General features: G+C 40.4%; 1 protein-coding gene across 1 annotated transcript; it reads right to left on the reverse strand.

Moving 5' to 3' along the window:
- Positions 1-369: 369 nt before the first annotated feature.
- On the reverse strand, positions 370-13,607 carry LOC113012301 (sodium-dependent lysophosphatidylcholine symporter 1-B-like). Its single transcript, XM_026152402.1, has 14 exons — positions 13,204-13,607; positions 11,601-11,729; positions 10,678-10,802; positions 7,909-8,032; positions 7,726-7,804; positions 7,487-7,638; positions 7,293-7,383; positions 6,630-6,748; positions 6,422-6,505; positions 2,841-2,924; positions 2,555-2,667; positions 2,310-2,453; positions 1,968-2,144; positions 370-1,809 (listed from the first exon to the last, which is right to left on the reverse strand). The coding sequence occupies exons 1-14, from the start codon at positions 13,285-13,287 to the stop codon at positions 1,755-1,757; spliced, it is 1,560 nt and encodes a 519-aa protein (XP_026008187.1). The 5' UTR covers positions 13,288-13,607; the 3' UTR covers positions 370-1,754.
- Positions 13,608-24,555: the final 10,948 nt, after the last annotated feature.

Genomic DNA, 24,555 nt, shown 5'->3' on the forward strand with positions numbered 1-24,555 from the left:
TCTAACTGGTTTAATGTTCCGCATAAAAAACAAAGTGTTATAAGGATGCTTCAAAGAAACCAAACAGTTTTTTTCTCTGCTTTGACAAAGTTTATTCACAGGTTTAAAATCAAAAATATGAACACGATTTGACTCCTCAGTGGTTTATATACATTGCTCTTCATAAACATAGTTGGAAAAAGTATTTACACATATACACATACAGCAGCATATATTAATATAGAGGGCAGATGTAATCTACTCTATTCTGCTGATTCAGTGCAGTTTGAAGGCCCCAAATGAAAACGGTTCCTTTTTCATAGCATCATTTGAGGTAAAATCAAGTCATCTGCATATTAGTTAATGAAAGCATCTGCTATAGGGCTGCTGTTTTTTTTTTTTTTTTTTTTTTTTTTTTTTTTTAATTGTATTCTTTTAAATCAGTCACATTTCACCATGACTGCAACTTTTACTTTTCTAAGACAAAAGGAAAAGACAAACAAAGCCAACATTTACATTTTTTTTCTTCCACAAGACTCAAATCATTCAGTCATTGGTAATAAGTTATTCTTAAACACATGCCTGCATAAGAAAATTATAGTCCCTTAGATAGTTTCCATAAATAGTTAAATAACACATTTTTGAATTTGGGATGTCACATGGTAAATAAAAAAGAACTCCCAGTACAGCTGACTTTGCTTTATAAGCACTTCAAAAAAGTCTATTAAACCCGACGGAGATTTACATAAAAAATTAATTTGAGTTCAGAAAATCAGAGATATCTGAAACCAGTTGTAAGACGTATTTGTAAGGCAATGATTCACATAACCTATATACAAGTACATCATGTTGTACTGCCGTTTCTCCTTTAGAAAATTCAAGTACACTTTTTGAAATGTGCTATATGAAAACAAACAAACAACAAAAAGGAGAGAGTGTAGCAAATCTCCATACGACTCCATTTACTGGAATAGTGCTGGCACACCCTTCATAATAAGGGCTGATACTGTACATTTCTTTCAGAGCACACTGAGTGGAAAACAGCTAAGACGCGTCATCGAAACATCAAAATGTAACAGTGTGTTCGAGTGATGGTCTCATAGTGTAAACCAGCACGTTAATACCTTGCAAACGGTACTGCAAAGCACACTTTCTCCCAAAGCTTTCATGATGTAGTGCAATCACACGGGAGGAGTGACAAAACGGAAGGCTATAAATAGGAACGTCTCAGTAAACAATAAAGTCAAACATCTTTGGAAACCAAGACTAGAGCTCCCAAGAGGCTTTGTCGTTCATTTATAAAAGCTGCCAAATGCTAACCAAAATGTGTGTGAGCTTTGTTTTAACAAAGAAGTGGTTTGAATTTTTTTCAGCTATTGCTGTAGATTATAATAAAGAGAGATCTCTGTGCGGCATTTAAGCTAAATGATGAAAGAAAATCTCAACAAAACAAACAAAAAAATATATAAGTAACAGAATCTAACCTGGGAGGTCGGCATAACATAACAATCCTACACAGTGTAGATTTGGATCTTGTGTATTCTCTGGAGTTTTCATTAACCTGTTCACTGGGACACAGCTGGATGGAAAAATAAATACTCAGTGTGGACACTAGAGGGTGATGTAAACCTGTGCAATTCACTGCGGAGGAACCCGCACATGATGACGATCACTAGTCAGCAGTGGGTGGTTTGTGGTCCCTCCCCTGTTAGTCCAGGCGGTCTCTTCACAGCCTGTGCAAACATGTAAAGCAGCAGAGGCGGCTGGCTTGGCCTCTAGACGCTGCTCCCACGATCTGAGGTTTCAGATTCAGAATCCGTTTCAGAATCGCTGTTTAAAAAGAAAAGGAGAACAACCAGAGTCACAAACACACAAGAGTGGGCTAAAACTGGTTAACAGTTCAAGTTTTCATACAATGCACAGATCCTGGTGGGACACAGAAGAAGGATCAATGGTAAATTGTGTGTGTGTTTTCACTCCTCACTTACAACATTGCCTGCAGTAGTTTTCGGTTGCCTTGTCTCCTTTCCTCATCGATGGGGTAGGTCTTCAGTATCAACAGTCCCACAGCAATAAGAACCACGGGCACGGGAGAGACCAGCACCTTCAGGGTTACACTGACCGCCTCGGGTTGTGAGCAGCCCCCGGTCACGTAGCCAGCAAATCTGTGAAAAAGTGTACACAGGGGGAGAAAAATTAAGCAATATGGTCAGCTGAAGAATTAAGTATTGTTGTCCCCAGGACTACTGGACTGATAAGCTCCTTAGTTTTAAGGATGAAAACATTAATATGATTGAAACACTGATTAAAAATCAGGTCAGTAAACTTACTTCAAACTGAGGGTAGAGATACCCAGGGAGACTCCAGAGGCAAACTTGATAAAGAACACATAGAAGGAGTAGAAGAGGGCTTCATGACCGCGGATGTCTGGATTTTGAACTTTGAAGTCATCCACTACATCAGGAAGCATCGACCTGAAAGATCAAACATCCAGACAGAAGCTCAACAACACAAAAGAAAACCCACATCCGCAAAAGGATCCAAGGACGACTTCTGTGGATAAACTTGTGCTTACCAGGGCAGGAGGAAGGCTGCTGCTACACTCACACCTGCTGCCACTGAGACCAGGTAAGAAACGATCAGGTTGCTTTTGACAGAGACGATCAGGATCATGAAGGGCACTGCCCACTGTAGCGAGAGGGAGAAAGACGTCAGAGGTCTCATAAATGAAACAAACAAAGCTTACGATCAGGATTTATTGAAGACTTTTTTTTTTAATCTTGCAGACTGAATGAGTCAAAATAGAGCATAGAGTGAGCTATAGCTTCACTCATCTACACTCCATAACATCTGCTACTCACCGAGATGCCAAAGTAAGCTGCTTTCTTCTTCCCGAACCGGGTTAGAAACCACTGCCACCAAGGGATGGTTAGAGCCCCAGAGAGCTGAAGAAATAATGATAAAGAATTTAGTTATACAAGCTCGGAAGAGAGCACGAAAAGAACATATACTCTGAGTTAAATGATGACTAAGCGATGACTATAGAATTTTTTTTTCATGTATTTCATATAGCTGAAGCGTGCTTATCAACCAAGGGGCAATTAAAAAAAATTTAAAAAATAATTTAACATATGGCCTTTTTTCCTGCTGTGCTTGCAAATATGTTTCATTCACTTTGTCCCCAAAAAAACAAAACACAGAACACAAAGTAGACTACACATAGCAGACTTGTAGCATCGGCATTGTTGGACAACATACTAAACTGTTAACCACATTGTTTCTTTTTAATCAGAATTTAATCTGCGCACACACAGACCTTGTTGCAAACAAATTGCCAAACCAACTGGACTTTTCCAGTGTGTGAGGAAACCTTGAGACTTATTGTTGCGGAAATTATAGCTGGTTGGCGTCAGTCATATCTTCTTCTCTGCATTTTTTATACATGTGAATATTTTTGCAACTTGCTACTATGTGAAATACGCAGGTCTGATGCAAATGGAGAAAAAAAACGTCTGCTTGGATAATCATCGGGGACACAGTGGGAATGTCTGGGAGTAAAAAAATGAAGCCAGAAATGAAATGCCAAAAACTGCAATTCCTTTAGTAGCCACATGAGGCTGATTCCAAAAGCCACTTAAAAGCCCAACTTTACAGCAGAAATAAACATGTTTACAGAATGGTACAAATTAAACACCTAGTTTCCCCCTTCATGGTGGGTGGACATATTTTATTTTTTAATACATCAATGAGTAGTGGCAAAAGTGATACCCTTATATAAATCTGGAGATAAGCATAGTTTTAACAACTATAGGCCAGTGTCTCGTTTGTCACAGTTTTCAAAAGTGCTTGAAAAACTTTTTGCGGAAAGACTTGATTTTTTTTCAATAAAACTATCAACTAATAAATGGAAATCAATTTGGATTTCGTAAAAATAGATCAACGGCATTAGCATTGTTGACTTTCATTGATGATATTTCATCTGCAACCCATAATAATAAATACACAGTTGGGGTATTTGTTGATTTAAAAAAAAAAAGAAGAAGCTTTTGACACGTTACAACATCCTATTTTGATTTCTAAATTGTATAATTATGGTGTGAGAGGAGTAGCATTGAATTGGTTAAGGAGTTATTTAGAAAATAGGTTGCAATATGTACATTATCTTGGCAATACCTCTGAACGATTGAAGATTGTATGTGGCGTTCCTCAAGGTTCTATTTTGGGACCTAAACTTTTTAATTTATATATTAATGACGTATCAAAAAGGTTAAATTTTATTTTATTTGCAGATGACACAAATTTGTATTGCTCTGGAGAGAATTTGAAAGATTTGGTTGAAATTATGATTTCTGAGATGTTAAGATTAAAAAAAAATGGTTTGATGTAAATAAATTATCTTTGAATCTGACAAAAACGAAATTCATGATATTTGGCAATCGTGTAAAGGAGGAAGAAGTCATTATGTCCATTAATGGAGAATTGATTGAGAGAGTTACTGAATTTTAATAGTAGATGAAAATTTGACGTGGAAATCACATATTGAGTATATTAGAAAGAAGATGTTTAAAAACATTTATGTTTTGGGAAATGTAAGAGATTTATTAGACCACAAAACAATGCGCATTTTATATTTCTCATTGTTTTTCTCATACTTTAGTTACTGTGTCGAAGTTTGGGGGAATACATATGAGAATACTATAAAATCTATAAACTTATTACAGAAGAAAGTGATACGGATGATTCATAACGTTAAATATAGAGAACATACAAATAAATTATTTATAAAATCAAAATGATTAAAATTAGGAGATTTAGTGAAACTACGGACACTATTAATTATGTTTAAGGCTAAAAGTAATATTTTGCCTTCTAAGTTACAAAGAGTATTTTTAACGTGTTTGGGGGGAGAAGACAGCAGAAGGAAATTTTATTTTAAGCATCAGCTAGCTAGGACAACACAAAGATTAATGAGTCCAACGGTTAGGGGTACGACTGTGGAACTCTTCATTATAATTTAAAGAGTTGTATAAATTTACATTGTTTTAAAAAGTGTTACATGCTTAAAACGATAACTCAATATGAAGAATGTGAATGAAATTGGAGTTCATTGAATAAGGATCCATTATTTTTTGTTTCATTTACTTACTTTTCTCCTTGTTACTATGTGGAGTGGTATATTCTGATTGTAAATTGTTGTTTGGTTTGAGTTAGGACTGGAAATAAGTGTTAATGTTAGTTTGTTCCTTGACTTTTGGTGCCCACTTGCAATATAAGTTGGATTGTAGATAGGGGGCAGGGTTTAATAAGAATATATTCTTCTGCCTGCTCCTTTTCACACGTGGTTGCAGTGCTTTACTGACAGAAAGTGTAGTTGGTTTGTTTGAAAGAACTAACTGTGGAAACTGTTGACCAAGTGTGAAATAAATAAATAAATGAAATGAAATATGTATCTGTTAGATTCATAAATACAATCTATACAGTTTATGTAACTTGCTAGTCAAGCTTGTTAGTGTTAACTTCTAATCTCCCATATTTAGGCACCATCTAGTGCTCCAAGTTTTCCTATACTGTGTTTTATACATTAAAATGAGTGGAATCCAAACACTAGTTGGAAAGTTAGTCTGCATTTCTCTAAATTCCTAGCTCTAACTCTGTATGATGGACTTTCTTGGATGATCAATTATATAATTTTAAATAAATCAAATGAAATTTATAAACAAAAAATTACAAAATATTTTCTACAGAAACTATTCAGACTACTAACTGGGCTTCACTGAGGACTGTGGGAAATGTGGAAAGTGGAAAAATTAAAATGACCACCGGAGGAGGTCAGGGGATAAGGTCACGATAAGCTTTCATTGGCTTTTAACCCAACCCTGCAGGGGCGCAGAAAACCTTTGACCTCCAGGCCAAAACTGGTCAACCAGTGTTAAATTAGCAAACAAAAACAAGCAGTAGATGAAAGGCCAGAAGCCCACGAATTCTCAGACTTTGACACTCTGCTCTAAACTCTCCAAATGTGATACAGTGTCCAAGTATTTCCCACTCCTAATCATAGAAAAAGGCAGCAGAGCAGAAAGCAGTGAGAGGAGGGCATTAGCAATGGTGGCTGTTCCCATGGTGTCAGTGAAGGGTTGCCAGGGCAACAAAAGCTCCATTCTGTGCCCTTGATCTAGCATAACTCAGAGAGTGAGCGAGTGGGAGACCGATTCCCAACAGTACGACACCTCCTCTCATCCTGAAATATGCCCTCTCAGGCCTTCGTGGCATGCTTCTACATCATGCGAGGAAGCGCCTAAGACTAGAAACTGAAATATCCCCTAAACAGTTTACAGCAAGCAGCAAGCTTTACGTCTGCAGACATGGTGTTGATGTACACTAAATCTACCCTGATGAGGGTTTTTACGAGAAGAGCACTCATAGTAAAAATACAAACACTCACCATGATGACAAGAAGGATATTCTGAAAGTCCTTCCTGTGGCCGAGAGCGTAGGTGATAAAAAGTGCAAAGTTTCCCTCCAGCAGCTGTAAAAGACAGAAGCAACTATAAACCAAATTACTGTAATAAATAAAATAAAAAAATCCTTTCAACGCAACCTCTGAAAATTCACGAAAAAAAAAAAAATGCACAAATCAAATGTAGCGTTACCATGAAAGCAAGAGAGGTGAAGAGGAAGCCGATGACCAGTTTGACATACGGCCCGTGACACATGACCAACCGCAGGCCCTGAGCAAAGGTGAGCGGCTCCGACTTGTCCCGCCCGGTTTCTAGAGTCCAACATAAAGGAGAACACAACAAATGAGACCTCTGCAAATCTGCATCTAAGAATACAACACACACAAGCTTTTGTGGTGAGACAATGTGGTATTTGTCTAGTGAGTATTTTGCAGCACTTGCTACAATCTGGCCACCACATCTTTATCTTTTTGAACACAGAGTGAGAAGGCCAAGAGGAACTAACCAGAGGCGCTAAGAAAAGTTTAACAGTTAAAGAATTATTCCTGTCACTGTTACTAATATACAGTTTTGCATGCGCATGATTAAACTGGACAAAAACTGAGTCAGAATTTTCTTTTCCTTTTTTTTTTACATCAATTCACGTGTCAAGTTGTCAGATTCATGATTCAAGTCTGTCTTGAAGCCAAATTGAGTCATTATCTTACTTTAAATGTTGTTTGCATTTATCAGGGCTCGCAAAATCGCCCGATGTCCCGGGGATAGCGATATCTGCAGTCGGGCGACCAAAATCTATCCAAGCCCCGCCCGTCGGGCGATTTTGCGAGCCCTGATTAGATAAGAAAGGATTCATACCTTTTTGCTCCTTCACACCTAAAAACAAGATTGCAGCACACAGGACGTAGATGATGCATATGACCCCTGAAGCAACCAAGTAAGCTTGTTTCTGAGGACAAAAAAAAATAAAAATACACGACCCTTAGCTTGGACCAACAATAATCATCTTTTATTTGACACAGTACAAAAAAAACCCCTTTCAATAGACTCACCGTCTGATCCAGTGAGGCTATAGTGGTGTTGACACTGGATGAGTTTGTGCTGTAAGGCGCATCAGACTCAGTGGGACAATTGGAATTACCACCTACTATCTGCCCCTGGATTGCAGTGCCCAGCACTGTGCCCAGCACCTCCACCATCATCCCTGAGAGCAAACACAAGAACTGACGGTCAGCACACGAATAACAAAACACCAGTGAAATCAGTTTATTTGCACAGGGTGATGTCGTACTGTAGGCTGTAGCAGAGTCCCGCTCTTTCTGGTCCCTGCTGATGAACATGGTGAGGGCTGAATATGGCACATGGAAGCACTGCAAATGTACGAGACCACAACATTAGACAAGTTCACGTCAGTGGACAAAAAGCAAATAAAAAAAATAAAATAAAAAACATGGGCTCAAAATGCGGTACTAACCGTCTGCATTGACTGGAAAAGGCAGTAAAAGACCAGATACCAAATGACCTTCCCCTCTTCAAACGGAGGCACGTACCAGATCAGGAGGTAAGTAAGCACTGCAAACGGGGTGGAGAAAATGATCCTGAGAAGAGATGAGTGGACACAGGTTGATAAAAGACTGAGCATTTCTTTCTTACCTTTGTTTTATTTTCTTTTGTATTTAAGGCAAACACATAGAACCCACTGTTTCCTTCCTTTAAGGGTGTGTCTAATGCATTTTCCCCACTGTTACTGTAGCTCAACCCCTCCTTTTTATATCCCTCCCTGGCAGTAAATTCTTTTCAACTCTTTCTTTTATGCTTTGTGAATAATCCTTCTAATCCTGGCTTGTTAGATCTTGTGTGTGGAGAAAGGGCTCAGCCAGCGCTGCACAAGGAGGCGATAGCTGCTTGGACCCACATCATTCTCACCCCACTCGGCCTCAGCATCCTTCTCTTCAGCCGTGCCCTCTACCTGACCTCAGTCACAGAAACCGGCGATACTACAGACTGCAGTTAAAGCCTCAGTTTTTAAATAAGGAAATCAAACAGTTTTACTTGTTAAGAGAACCATTACAAGGCAGTTTTTGGGGGCCAAAATGAAACTACATTTTTCTCGCTGAAAGTAATCACATAATTTGAGGAAAACTGCAGTTTTTATTAGCATCATGTGAATAAAATGTGACCTTTTAGAGGCCAAACAGGGAGGTGAAGGCTTACAGGGTTGCACCTGACTGCATAATCATGAAACATTTTGTCAAATGGCAGCATATATTTAAACAGCTATTTCTTCCTCAGGCTTGTTTCTGAGCCGTCGCACATGCGAGTTAAAACCTGACTCTCCCCAAGCTCCATAACACTAACGGGGAGAGGGTGAGCGTGACATTCACACATGGTCATATGAAATCCCCTTGTTCCCCTTTCACCCATGTGACTCACATGGAAAATAAGAAAACTCCTGATACCTTTTAACGTCCAAACAAATTTAGGTTAATGAGTACTAATAATTTCCATTTTTGCTCACTGAGCACAGGTTGCTGGTTCACTGGCACAGCAGTGAAAGTCACAGACACATGATCACACTCTTCCCCCCCCCCCCCCCCCCCTCTTTCTAAAAGAAACAAAATCTACTTCTAAAATAAAAAAAAACCTCATTGAGCTAAGATAATAAGTAAAATGAGAAATGTAGACTCCTGCCAGTCTGGCTGCCTGCCTGTCTTTATGTACATTTCCAGTACAGACAGAAAAAAGAAATAAGAACCTAACAAATCTCTGTATTTTTATCTGGAGGATGTCCCTTTTATGTACATTTTGCTATTTTTCTTTAAACTAGCCTCATTATTTTAACCCAGCATGCTTTTTGACCTGAAGTAACCTCTCTACACTTGTACACGCCGAGAAATCATACACACAAAGGAGAACACACCCATATTGGTTTGAAGCTGATGGTGTGTTGTGGGTTGGACCAATCACAGCTTAAGCCAGTAACTTCCCCCTCCCCCTCACTTCCTCCCAGCTACAACATTACAGCTCATGCACAGCTGGTTTTTTCAGTCACTCCACTCCAGATATGGCTGGGGTATCATGTGAGGGGGGGAAAAAAGCTTGTAAAAATATTTAGCTCTGCTCCTCTGCAGATTATATCATGGCCTTGAGAGATTTTTGTAACCAGATACGGTTCTGATATTGTCAAGAAAGCTGCACCATGTTTGACTGTGAGAAGAAAGTCAAGGTCGCCCTTCTTCAGGCAGGGATACCCATGACAAGCTGCCAGCTATGTCACAGTGAACCAAACACACAGCAGATTGCAAACACATATCTAGACTGAAACATAAGTAACAACTAAAACATGGGAGACGATGCTGGTAACTAAACTGGTTTGTTAGGAATGCAAAAATGGTTTCAGGCATTTTCATCTATTTGAGTTTTGCAAATGTTTTACAGGGAAGGAAAAGTACAGCGTGCGTTCAGCTACAAGGACCTTTTGTACTTGCAAAGTTGCAAGAAGAGAAACTCTCCCAGCTGCTGCAACAAATTTCTTACCGAGCCAAGTGTCACTTTCCTACAGGCTCGTCAAACTTAGTTTAGTCCGGGGAGACATGCGCTCAGACTTGATGTCAAGTAAGCTGGACTTTTTAAAACCCTGGTTAAAGTCTTTGTCAGCAAGAAGACTTACACTAATAATAATTCTCACAACCACTGTTATGACCCGATCCATCCCTGTGATTCACACAAGTCACTTAAGTATATCTTGCAGCTCATTTTAGTTTTTTTTCCTGTCTGACTCCCTCACTTTTAAAGCTCAGTTGATGTTAACCAGCTAGCCCAGGCCCATCTTTTATTTTCCCTATTGGCTGACTAGCTGTCCTGCTTGCTACTCTATCAGTCCTCAATATAATTCAACTGCTTCCCTAAAAGGATTTCGTCTCAAGGCTCGATCCAAACTAGGACCGCAGCAGACGATGGTAGCCCTGCTCCTACTCTTCAGCTGGCTGGTTTCAGTGGGTGCTTCAGCCTGCATTTGGTAGGAATGTCTGATGCTGGCACTGTATATGATTCATATTTAGACTGCATTATTGCACTCTTACCATTTATTCCTCCTTAGTTGCTACTTCAAACTTGTTGCCATGGCTACTGATCCTGAGCTGTTTTTTTCTTCTTGTTGTTGCCAGAGCATTTGCCTCATGTATCTCTGTCCTTACTCAAAACGCAGCATTATCTTATTATCATTCAACATACAGATACCTACCAGGGCATCATGCGGCCAAAGCGGGTGGATCTACTCCGGCTCACCAGGAAACCCACTGTAGGGTCGGTGATAGCATCCCAGGCCCTTCCCACAAACAGGATGATAGAGGCATAGAAGGGGTCCAGCTAGAAGGGAAGGGTGGAAAAAAGTGTGTTAGCTTTGAGACCAAAACAGTGAGGATGCCAAGGACTACCTCATATGGAGAGTGGCTCAAAAGAGCTGTGACAGCAGACTCAGTACAGCTGAGAGCACAACAGAATTAAAATACACAACACTGTCACTTCTTTTATAACAAAGCAGCATTCAAAGCCCCTCTAATGATCTCATCCTCTGAGCTGAATGGCCTTTTTCCAGTTCCTACTGTGTACAGCAGGAAAAAGTCTAATTTGCTAACAAAGCAAACAGGGGGAGTCCGGGTTAACACGCTTGACCGGAGACAGTTTAGCTGATATGAGGCTGAGAAGAACACACACACACACACACACACACACACACACACACACACACACACACACACACACACACACACACACACACACACACACACACACACACACACACACACACACACACACACACACACACACACACACACACACACACACACACACACACACACACACACACCTACCTTGACCCCTGCGTTTGTAACCTGTGTGTGTTCTGCAAACAATTGAATTTTATCGATGTCATTTAGCTGCTGTGTGGCATTGATTTTTAATATTAAAAAACGTTGTGATGAAGAGCTTTTTTTTTTTAAATAATGAAGATCATTTAGTTTTCCTCACACAAATGTTAAATTTTTTTTTATTTTAAATACTGGCATCAGCCCAGAATCTTCACAGTTGGTGCAGCTTTATAAAGGAGGCAGAAGTGTGTGATTTTAACCTTTTGGGTTTTTTTGCCCAGCGCTTGGCAATTACCTGTGCCACATCGAGCAAGTAGATTTGGAGGAAGAAGCCAAGAACAGTGCCTGTGATCTGGTAGGGAGCCCCGCCAAAGGCATAGCACACTTTACTGAACACAGACAGACGATTTCTCTGGGTCTTCAGCTGGAAGAGAAGAAGAGGTGAGAACAGAGGGGAAATGCAGTGATGTTAGTGCATTTAGACATTAAATATGGGTAAACTCGAATTCCACTGGGAAGCTATAAATTAAGGTGTAATTATGTAGACAGTGGGTTAACACATTATCATTGGCTCCATTTCTGCCTTCAGTCTTTAATTCATCCCTCTGATTCAAATCCCTACACCCATCCCTCTGTCAAACTTTGCGTTGCAACGCGGAACTATGAGGTTACTGTAGTTCATGCTGAGTGAAACCACATCACTACATCACCTCAGCACAGCCAATCGCTCCAGCAATGGTATGTTAGAGGTAGTGTGACATTTTATGCTGAATAGCCAACAGCCTCCAGACAGACTAGAGCCTATCAGCGGTAGCCAATACCCTTTCTCAAGCGTGATGTCAGCAAAGGGGGGATTACACACCCTGATTTACAACCATCACGGACACAGAAGCAGAATCACCTCTTGAAGGACGCAAATTGCAACCTTATCAACAGGCACACACAATATTCTCTCTGTGGTCACGTTCCACAGAGTGCATGTCTGGAATTACAGTGATGCAAGACTAAAAATAATACTGATGCTAAATAAAGAACAGAAGCCTGCATAACCTTTAATGTGCTTTAAAGAAAGATCTCCACAGTCTTTCCCAGAGTACAAGAGGACTGCACTGAAAAGTGCCTTTGGATTCAAAGAAAACCACCAGTATAATTTACAGTTTGAACCATGGTGCCATATACATCGCTACTTTTTCATCCAGCAGTCTAAAAACCCAAAGACAATGAATTTAAATGCACATCAAGGTTACTAAAGATTAGCAGCTTTGGGGCTAATGTTTCACAGGAGTTTTGTTACACTTTAAATCTACATCACATTAATGTAAATGATCACAGAGAAGACACTGATGTTTGAAATGCAACCTGCCGTGTATTTTCTCGTGCAAAGATACCGCCACTGTTGAACGATATGGAAGCTATTAAACCATTTTGGGGGTAAATTTAAGGCGTTAATCGTTAAATATAGGGACTTAATTTCAGCCACTTAAACCAAATATGGCTCACAAGTCGTGGCTCTAAAAACAGGATCACGCCACGTTTCTCCACATCTGCCAGCAGCTATATTTGAATGTGACAGAGAGAAAACGCCGGCTTTCGTTAAGGTGTTTGGTCCCTTTAAAACCGGTATGCCAGCATCACGAGAGCTGGAGGACAGATAAACGTGGACCGGGCGAAATTCAAACCTCGAGGGCAGGAAAGGGCACAGAACAAGGCAGGGTGTGAGGTTTTTGGTAAGAAAGGAAGTAAAGACCGCATTTTATCAAACGTTACTTTGAATTTAGGCGCCCTTTAACGCACCTGATTATTATTATTTTTTTAAGTGGGCGCGGCGGGCACATAAATCCTGTTCATTTTAACACCCCTCTTAAAAATCAAACGTGCCGGTTAAACGTCGCTCTTACCTTCACCGTCTTGATCTCTGCATTGAGCGGTTTGACTGACAATAAAGTCGCCGCGTACTGCTCGGCGCCCTCTCCTCGTGCCATTATCTTGTTCTAGTTGATGTTATTTTTCGATATTGTGAAATGTAAATATATTCCTTAGTGTCAGAAGAATGAACCGAGTTCACAGCATCGCCATGTTAGCCAGAGCTCTGGGAGCTTCTGAGTCAGAGCGCTCGTGCTGCTTTCGTCCACCTCATTCATTCTACTATGTGGGCTACGTCAGGTTACACGTCACAATCGGATGTTCCACCATTTTTTCCTTTTTTTTTTCCCTGTTCGTGACCTTCAGTAACTATTAAAAGTTTAGTACGCTGGGTCTTTTAAGAAGTTTTCTTTGTGTTAGAAAATCAGTAAAAATTCCAGCTTCAGTGGAGATTGAAGAACCCTTACTCTACCTAATAACGAAGCAGCTAACAGGAAGGTATCAGCAATATCACCAACTTTTTAACCTTTTCTTTGCGCTAATTAATTTAATTTAATTTCATAAAATAATAACTATACACTAGTGATGGCCAAATGAAGCTTTCCGAAGCACTGAAGCTTGTATTGAAAAATGGTTCATTACTCGAAGCTTTTCAACACAGTCCTCTCCGGTGACATCTGGTGGCGAATATTTTGAAGAGCAGCTTGAATCTGCAAAATAAAACGGACTGCTCAATCATCACTGCTCACTCAAGAGTGGAGTTCTCTCCGATATTGGGCCACCGTTCCGTTGCTTTGAACATGTAATTGGTTTTGTCTTCTCGATTGGGGGGCTGAAAAAAATGTAATGCGTATTTGCGTAATACATTTTGATCAATAAACTTTCCCTATTTAAACATTTATTTATTTAATACATTTATTTAAACATGCACTATGGTGTGGCCTTTCTTTGCTCATAACTCCTTGATGTTGGTAAATACAATAAGTGAGCAATATATACATTATACATATGATAACGCACAGCACATTATGGAGTATGCCCCTGCTGTGAAGTCCTGCCTCCATCTACTTGTCATTTAATCACTGGACAGCTGGACAGGTTCATATAAAATATTAGATTAGGCCAATTGTCCTATACATATTTTTGACCTAGGGGTGGGATTGATTGTGAACTGGAAAGGGAAAATGCTTAGGGAGCTGAGTACGGCTGCATCGTTACTGATTTGTAGAATCATTTTGATTCGATACAGGATCCGATTCAATTTGATTGGAATCTGGAAAGTTTTGCCTCAGTCAGAAATATTACAAGTCTGATCATTTAACAGTATATATCCATAATTTCGTATCTATTAAAAGAAAGCTGACACATGTGAGACTTAATTAGAGATGTAAACAGAGAGTTATGAAACCTGCAGCTGCAGAAGCCAGCGGGAAAAAAAGAGGCAAACACAGCGCGGACCCGCCGACACATCAAAATCTGACTCTGACGCGTCGGGTCCGCGCTCTGTGTTCACGTTTGTATGCAGAATCCGTAAACCTGCTCCCAGTTACTGTTTTAGCTGCATGGTGTTTGACGACATGTTGTGAGGTTTAACCTGAGATGCTGGCGTTTCAGGCATAATAACGTTAATTTACAAATCGACACGGGATTTTAATGAATCAATATCACTTTATTCAATTTAGCATGGATTGTAATCAGAAAAGCGATAATCAAAACCCACCCCCAATCAAGAACTTGCAAAGTAAGAACATGATCTATGTAAGGTAGCCTTTTTGTTATTTACAGTTAAAAAGAGGATTAGTGTTACTGTGCGCTGGCTGAGTCTCTTTCCTTTCTTAGAAATAGTTTCTCCTGCTCTGGAGAAAATCCACTTGCATGGAACAGAAGAGGCTGTGGAGTGCAGGAACTACACTGCAAGCTGGTAGATATGCAGGTATTCCTGGGTCCTGCAGACTATCACCTAAAAACAATAAACAAAATGATTTTCTAAACTGTAGCAATGTAATGTACGTATAGTGTCAAATACATTTTTGTAGTCTTCATCAGCTTTAATTGACATGGAAGTGTTCCTAAAGTCATATGCTGGAATGATCACCTCTTCGCTCTCTGTCACCATCAACACACTCCACGAATCCCGTGGATGATTCACTTCCTTATATCCGTTTGAATCAGGTACCGAAGCAGTTACGTGCGTAATGAAGCTTCGGACGTCACTGGTCACGTGATTTTTGCCAAACGAAGCAAGCCTAGACACAGTGCTTCTGAACCAGTGTGTTGTTTTTTTCGACACAAGCTCCGGAGCGTCAGCTTCAAGCGGGCCATCACTACTATACACTCACTGGACATTTTATTAGGCATATCTTAGTAAAGGTGTGGACCCACGTTTGGCTTCAGAGCAGCTTAGACGCAGGAAACTTTCACATAGTTGGTGCGATTTGTTTGGTGCACATTCACGATCTGAATCCCATTTCATCAAATCCCCAAGGCGCTCTATTGGACTGAGATCTGGTGGCACCCACTATGTAATACAATTCCGTTGAAAAATGAATGTAATAATATGAACTTAGCTTTGTGTAAGAGACAAAAAGCACACTAGAAATAGGATAGCCTACAATACACTAAGTGTTCATGGCATGGAATCAACAAGGTGTTGAAAACGTTGCTGTGAGATTCTGGTCCATATTGACATGACAGTGTCACAGAGTTGCTGCATATTTGTCAGCTGCACCTCCATGGCATAAATCTCCTGTTCCACTACATGCCAAATGTGCTCTATTGGGTTGAGATCTGGTGACAATGGGAGTCATTTGAGTACAGTGAACTCATTGTAATGATCAAGAAACCAGTTTGACATGATTTGGACTTTGTGACATGGGGCGTTATCCTCTGGGAAGCAACCATCAAAAGATGGGTACACTGTGGTCATAAAGCGATGTACATGGTCAAGAATATGTTTGTTACTCTGTTTAAAAAAATTCAAATTCAAATTTTATTTGTCACGTACACAGTCATACACAGTACGATATGTAGTGAAATGCTTAGACAACTGCTCGTGACCTAAAGAAAAAAAAAAGAAAAGGCTATGAATAAGATAGGAAATAAATATGAAAAATTAAAAAGGGTAAATTTAACTAGGAAGGAATAAAATATAAATTAAGGTTAAAAATGAAATAACTGTACAACACAAATTAGAATGAATAATAATAATAATAACAATGGATTGGATTTATATAGCGCTTTTCAAGGCACCCAAAGCGCTTTACAATACCACTATTCATTCACTCTCACATTCACACACTGGTGGAGGCAGCTACAGTTGTAGCCACAGCTGCCCTGGGGCAGACTGACAGAAGCGAGGCTGCCATATCGGGTAAATTTAACTGGGAAAGAATAAGATAAAATATATAAATTAAAGTTGAAAATAAAATAACTGTACAACAAAATACACAATACACAGTATAGAACTATATAAGAATGTATGAAGAAATATAAATAAATAAATAAATAAATAAATATATACACAATAACAGCAGCTGTACAAGTATTAACCGGAAATGAAGAATATAGTGACCAGTGTTGTGCAATCCACATTATGTCTTGTGCAGTGCAAATATGCTTAAAGTGATTTAAGTGATGAAGTGAAACCAAAGTCCAGAAAGTCCAGTGTGTGTGTGTAAGAACTGTATGTGTGGGTCAGTACTGTGTGGTGGTGTGATTGAGAGACCGCATCGCCTGCGGGAAGAAGCTCCTCCTCAGTCTCTCTGTGTTGGTCTTCAGGGAGCGGAATCGCTTTCCTGACCTCAGCAGAGAGAACAGTCTGTTGTTGGGATGGCTGAGGTCCTTCACGATCTTCCTGGCCTTGGTCCAGCACCGCCTGCTGTAGATTGAGTGCAGGTCAGGGAGCTCGGAGCGGATGGTGCGCCCAGCTGACCGCACAACCCTCTGTAGAGCTCGTCTGTCCTGCATGGTGCTGTTCCCGAAACAGGTTAAGATGTTTCCCGTCAGGATGCTCTCTATGGTGCAGGAGTAAAAGTTCCTGAGCACCTTGGAGGGCAGTTGGAAGTCTCTCAAGCGTCTGAGGTGGTAGAGACGCTGACGGGCCTTTTTCACCACGGTGTTGATGTGACAGGACCATGACAGGTCCTGCGTGATGTGAACTCCGAGGTATTTGAAGCTGTCCACTCTCTCCACTGGGCACTCGTTAATGACGGGGGTCTGGTAGTTCCTCTCCTGCTTAGTGCTGAAGTCCACTATCAGCTCCTTTGTCTTACTGACGTTTAGAAGGAGGTTGTTCCTCTGGCACCAGTTCTCCAGATTCCTAATCTCCTTCAGGTAGGCCGTCTCGTTGTTATCAGAGATCAGGCCCACCACGACGGTGTCGTCAGCAAACTTAAGATAAGATAAGATAAGATAAGATAGAACTTTATTAATCCCTCGGGTGGGTTCCTCTGGGAAATTCAGTTTCCAAAAGCACAGCACCGACAGAAGTTACAGTTACAGAATGTTATATATATATATATATATATTAGGGGTGCAACGATACACAAAATTCACGGTTCGTTTCGGTTCGATACTTTGGTGTCACGGTTCGATATTTTTTCGATACAAAAAAAATGTTCATGCCTTTTTAATTTGTCATTTATTAAAATTATAAATAGATATTTTAACTCAAAAGTACAGTTTTTAAATTTAACCCTAACCCTTGTGCGTGTTTTTTATTTTGACAGCGAATGCGCACCTGCGGACCACTTATGTGCAGCCCTGGTTATTTAGCTCGTCATATTGCAGCCACAGAAATTATTTTGTCCATGAAACCATAAAGCTGCACTTTCTTTTTGCCTTATAGTCTGATTTGTCATAACTTCTCCGTTTTGTGGTAAGCTTTTCTTTGGCTGTCACTTCTTCACCCTGACCTGTCTTATTTGGCTCAGCAGAACTGAAATGCTTTTACACATGCACTCACATAAGCTCAGCGATTCTCTGCGCGATCAACCTCTCACATGTTTAAGCTTGCTGCGGGAGATTTCACTTGTCATGTTTGCATAGTAAGCTAACGATTAATAAGACAATGTCAGAGGAATTGGTGCACAAATTATCATCACTCACAGATCAGTGCTGTCGCTCTCTATACACAGTTCGCACGATTGCAAAGTGAAAGCAAAAAAACAAGCGCAAATTCAAACGCGATTTCAATATGTCACATATTGGCAGTGGCTCACCGATGCCAATGACATAATTACCCAGCTACATTTCCGAAAGAATGCAAAAGCATTGACATATATTTTTCCTTCCTACAATAGCCCGACGGGAAAAATCGCTAGCCCTGGGACATCGGGCTAGCGATATTGCGAGCCCTGTATCTGATTGAGGAATCACTCATCTTTGGAAAAGAGAGTTTATTACAGAGAAATGGCTCTTTCCAAAATAAAAGCTATACTATACGCTTCTTCTGGGCTATATTCTCAGCAGCATATTAAACATATCAGGTCCCCATAAGGAGAATCCTGTGCTAACGGCTGTCTAAATGACTCTGTAAAGTTTGTAGCATGCATGCTTGTTGTTTTTTTTCTGCTTCCACTTGTCTTTGCACTAGGATGATGTCGGTGTAAATGTGCAGTCATATTTGTTGTGTTCCCACTAGTGCTTTCAGGTTAATCTCGTTGAAATGACCTTAACGCCACAACACGGCAAATCTCCGTTAACGAGCTACCCCTGATCGCCCGTGCGTGGGGCTGGACGGCCAACACATTAACGAGCTAACTGCACTAACACACTAGCTCCCACCCATGTAATTGAGCACTGTGTGGCACATCCAACATACTGTTTTACTTTAGTCCATGACTCGCTTACCTTCAGGGTCATACGTCACATGAAAACCAAAATAATTCCAAATGCCAGATCTGAATGAGGGTGGGGGAGGTTCAATTTGCCATGTTGCAAGGAGAGCTTAAGCTAGCTTGCCCTGCGCTCTTCCTTCTGACGATGCCGTCTGTGTTGAGCGCTCAGTGGATCTGCGCTTGACAGTGCAGCCTAGGCGGAGTAGTTGAACGCAGATCCACTGAGCGCTCAACACAGACAGCATCAGAAGGAAAGTTGATAAAATAAATTACAAATTTTGTATTGTTCGATACATATGTGTACCGAACCGAAAGCACTGTATCGAATGGTTCAATATCAATACGAATATCGTTGCACCCCTACTATTTGGGCACAAGCATCTAATGCAATGAAATAAAATAATAATAATTGCCTATTCTACATGCAAAAAAAAATTTAATATAATATAAGAAGCCACATCATGCAGACAAATATGATTTGTCAGGCTTCAAATGTCTACTGTACAAAAGGCCAGCCAGTTCGCAGAACTCACGAACGGAGCCACATCTGCGGAGTAAGATATCAGCATACGGCTGCCGTTTAGCCAATGAGCGGTGAGGCAACCCATTCTCTTCACCAATCAGAAGACACAATTCTACCTCATCATTACGCACACGTCGACGCAGAGAGTTCGGTCGGAGCTGCAGGTGGGAAGAGTCAGCAGAGTTTTACTCACCGTGTGGATTTTCATTCCTTCTAATGCTGTTAGCAGTGTGCGTCCATGAGACTGTACGTTTCTGTGTTTTATCGTGTTTGTTCTTAGCTGCGGCCATTATCCTCCCTTGTTTAATCCTTGGCGCACACTTCGTTTACCGATTGTTACTGCCGTTTACTGCGAAGCAGCCTCTGCCGTGCGGTCATTAAGGGACCGTCACTAATTTCTCATGTTAGCTCTAATGTAAAGTGCCTAGTTGGGATTTATGTAAATAGTAAAATTAGCATTTGTTGACACTCCCTTATTTTGGTTGACTGTTCCACTATCCAGTATTGTTTGTATTGTTGTATTACACATTTAATTCACTCTGTTCACATAATTATGGAAGACTTTTATGTTCTTTCCAACAGAAACCACACCATCACTCACAGATACCTGAGTGGCAGTGGATTTTGTGGATACGCCATCTGTTCTTATTGGACAACCCTGTTGAGATTGTGGATTCATAGAGTCAGCACCTTAATCATCTACATCAGTCATAGTCAGGAGGTCAAGTCCATCCCTCTTACAGTGACCTCCTCCATTACATCTACACTGTGGAGGGTGCTAAGTGCTGTCTGAGATACCCTCTTGTAATCAGTGTTATGCTTAGAGCTACATTGGGTATTAGTGATTGCAGGTACTCAGTATGGAGCCCTTTTCCCACCAAACGTGCACAGTATTGCAAAACATTATCAATTAATATTTAATCTTCATTTATTATGTATAACTGTAGGGAAACCATTACTTAAGCAGGCATAAAGAAATGCAAAGCAGTTGTGCTACTGTTCAAATTAGTCATGCTACCTGTGGTCAATGTTTGGGAAAATGAAAAATAAAAATCTTTTATGAGGCATTGTATAGTGCAAAAGACCACTCCTCCTGTTTGGATTCCTCATTTTCCAGCCTGGTACTGTGCAAATAAGCCTGGCTGATAAAGTCATGTCATCTGTTCTCAAATGTAGCATATTCCAAAAGGGAAGTGGGGCCTTTTTTGAAACAAGATACAATCTGTTCTCTTCATACATGCATACATGCAAATAGCTTAAAAGGCACCATACAGGACTGTGCACTTTATATATGTAAGACTGCAGTAAAGCAGTAGTTTCCTTTTTAACACTGGACGTCTCAGAGAGCAGCCATTTGGCTTTTCTACCTTTAAAACCTGCCTTCCAGCCAAATGGCTGGTAGGCTTTTAGCTAATATCCTTAATCACCTGTGAACAGCTGCTTTTGTTATGTAAATAAGGTTTGGCCATGCTGAGCCACTTGGAGTGGTTAGTTTCCTGAGCCACAAGGAAACTTGTGTTTCACTTTGCCATCTTAGGGAGAAATCAACACACATGGGTGTATTTCCTGTGTTGCTGAGATTTATTGATAAAAACAGTACAAAAAAACAACAACAACCATTTGCACACATATTTACAAATAATAATAAAAAGTGAGTGAGTACATTTCAACATTTTCAGCAATCACTCACAATCCTGGCACTGCCATGGTATCTGTAGTCTGCATTTACCACATGTGTATCTGTAGCAGTGAACACATCGCACAGTGGCATGATTGTTCTTGCATTTGTGTTTGACCTGACACATGGCTCTTTTTCCAGGGCTAGGTGTGGAGGGTTGTGTCTGAAGCAACTGTTCTTTTCTTGCCTTCTTCCCAGCTACATGAGAGTGAGCCAACTCTCTTGCAAGTTCCACCAGGAAGTCCACCCGTCTTTCCTGCGTCCCGGTGCATGCTTGATACAGCACATGTGCATTCAGTGCTGCCATGTCAATCATGTTATAGAACACGGCAAATGGCCAGCGCCGTGTTCCTCTGCGGACAGTGTACTCCCGCACCATCTGGTCCATCACATCCACGCCACACTTTGTGGTGTTGTAAAGGGTGACGGTGTTTGGCTTCCTTTTGGTGGTGTTATCAGTCTGAACCACGCTGTGCATGCTGCTAAGAATATAGACTGTCTTCTTCCGTTTGGCCGCATACGCCGTCAGCGTGGCAGCAGAGGTTGAAAACACCTAAGAAATAAGATAAATTGTTATTTCTATAGCACTTTTACACACAATGAAACACATAAACATAGAACCACAAAAGACCTGCAACATACCTGAGTGGTGAATTCATTGCGATCTGTGCGTCTAGCGGATTGAGGAATTTCCCGGCGAATCTTGTTGACTGTGCCGAGGACGGTGGTTTTCCGTCTAAGAAGTTTTTGCGCAAGTGAAAGCGATGTGAAAAAATTGTCCGTGGTAACATTTCTGCCCTTGTCTAGGAATGGTTCCATCAGCCTCATTACTACATTTTCAGACAGTCTCTCCCCACTGGGACGATTGTGGTCCTTGCCAAGATATGGGAAGACATTGCAAATGTACTTGGATTTTAGGTCGCAAGCCACCCAAAACTTGATCCCAAACTTGTCAGGTTTACTTGCAATATACTGCAGGAAACAGCACCGAGTCTTTGATGGGACTGCAGCGAACTTATCAGTCTTTGCTCGATCACTGCGGGTGGACCTGTCATCAAAGCGTAGGTGTTGCATGATGTCTTGGAAGCGGTTTTGCGGTATAGTTCCAATGATCTGTGGGTTTCCCAGGTTTGCTGACCAGCAGTCACGTAGTGATGGAACCCTAGTAACCCCCCGCAAGACAATTGCATCCACCTCAACACAAAAGGAAGTTCACAGCTTTTAGCAGCTCCCCCCCACACACACAAACAAAGAGGCAGTTGGCAGTTAGAAATCAGCAATCATTCACACACCCCCACTCCCCTCCAGAATTCTCAGATAACGACCTAATTTACATATGAATTGATGCTAAAAGACTAGCCAATTTAGCTTCCACTTGGCTGACAGAGGGTTAGAAAAGTCTGAGACATAAGATTTCAGCTTGTGAATGTAAATTAAATAGATTAATAATGTTTCAATATAAATATGTTACAAAATGCTTTAAGAGCAAAAATTCAAAAACTGCTGTAAGTGAATTGTGGAATGTCCACTGACATTTCTTCCCTCAGCAGTACGATCTGGCCATATAACATTTACATACTGCCAAAGTTATTAGGCCTGTGCACTGAGCCTTCACTGTGTCATTGTGAACAGCACTATTATGTTTTTATGGCCTCAATAACAGGGGTCATTAACCTTTTTGTTCCCATTCCTTTTTGTTCGAACACAGAACCTTGTTGGAATTTGAGCATATACTAAAAAGAGACATGGAACCCATTACAACAAATCTGATAATACCAAACAAACACACTGGAGGAGTTTATGCTTCTTTTTAAAGAAAACTAAAAGACACAATTTTCTCCCAGCCGGAGTGAAACAAAGTCTATATGGTTACTTTGGTGTCAGTGCAGAGAACTTAGCTAGTCTTATGACATATAATAACCTGAAACATCTTAATCCTGCACATATAGATGCTTAGGAAAACTGCATTCCAGTTTAAAACGCTTTATGTAAATGAATAAAACCACAAAGGCTGCTTTTACTGAGAAAATTTAGTTTTTGTTTCTATCGGGGTGTAATAACACATCTTATAAAATATTTAATCTCATTTATCAAAGAGTGTACAGTTAGTATGTGTTGTTTTTGCGTGTAAGAAAGATCAATCTGGCTACATAATTTACTTTATATTTCATCAATTAAAAAAAAAAAATTCTATCCAGATCAGGGTCACAGAAAGCAAACAGAGACAGGGTACACGCCAGAGAGGTCAACAGTCTATCACAGAGAGACATACAACCATGTACTCTCACCCGCAATCAATTTATAATCAATAAATAAGCCAACAAGCATGTTTTAAGACTGTGGGAGTAAAACATAGAAACAGAGGGCCCCGGGCTGGCACATTCAAACCCTGAACCTACTGACTGTGAGGCAACAGCGTGTTTAATTTTATAGGCCTTTTCTAATGAAAATGCAAATTTACCTGTAGTTAAAAACTGAGGACTTGGAAGCAGCACAAGTGAGTCCTTCTGTGGTTGCTGATGAGTTTATACTTTCTGGTAAAAACAACAAAAAAACAACAACTAAAGTATATATATTTAGTATCTTCAGATAACTGAAGGAGCCTAAAATACGATCGTATAGTAATATCTGAACAGTTCAATTAAATTATAACAATCATAAAAATATGCCTGTTTCAGCACCAGAAGAAAATAATCTCTTCGCAAACTATATGCAGCAAAAACTTTAATTCTAGCGCCATCTAGTGGATTTACCCATACATAGAAAGCGAAAATTTGCCAGAACGGAAAAGATGTGAATCTCATAAATCTGTGACGCGAATTCACTATTTTTAGACCCAGCAATGATACATGATTCACTAAAACCATGATTCAGATGAAGTGGTCCCTATTATTTTTCACTATTGACTCATAGGGTACCTGGATTACTCATATGGGTGAGCTGGAAGCGGCACAAACAAAATGAGTCCTTTCGTGGTTGCAAGGCAGAAATTCAAAGAATAACAAGGATATATATATATATATATATATATATATATATATATATATATATATCCATTCGCTTCCGCTTATCCTTTCCAGGGTCGCGGGGGGCGCTGGAGCCTATCCCAGCTGTCATGGGGCGAGAGGCAGGGTACACCCTGGACAGGTCGCCAGTCTGTCGCAGGGCCAACACACAGGGACAGACAACCATTCGCTCTCACATTCACTCGCACATTCACACCTAGTGGCAATTTGGATTATCCAATTAACCTATCCCCACAAGTTGCATGTCGAATCGAATCGAATCGAATTTCCCAGAGGAACCCACCCGAGGGATTAATAAAGTTCTATCTTATCTTATCTTATCT

The sequence above is a fragment of the Astatotilapia calliptera genome, chromosome 19, assembly GCF_900246225.1.
Source record: "Astatotilapia calliptera chromosome 19, fAstCal1.2, whole genome shotgun sequence".
Lineage (NCBI taxonomy): Eukaryota > Metazoa > Chordata > Actinopteri > Cichliformes > Cichlidae > Astatotilapia > Astatotilapia calliptera.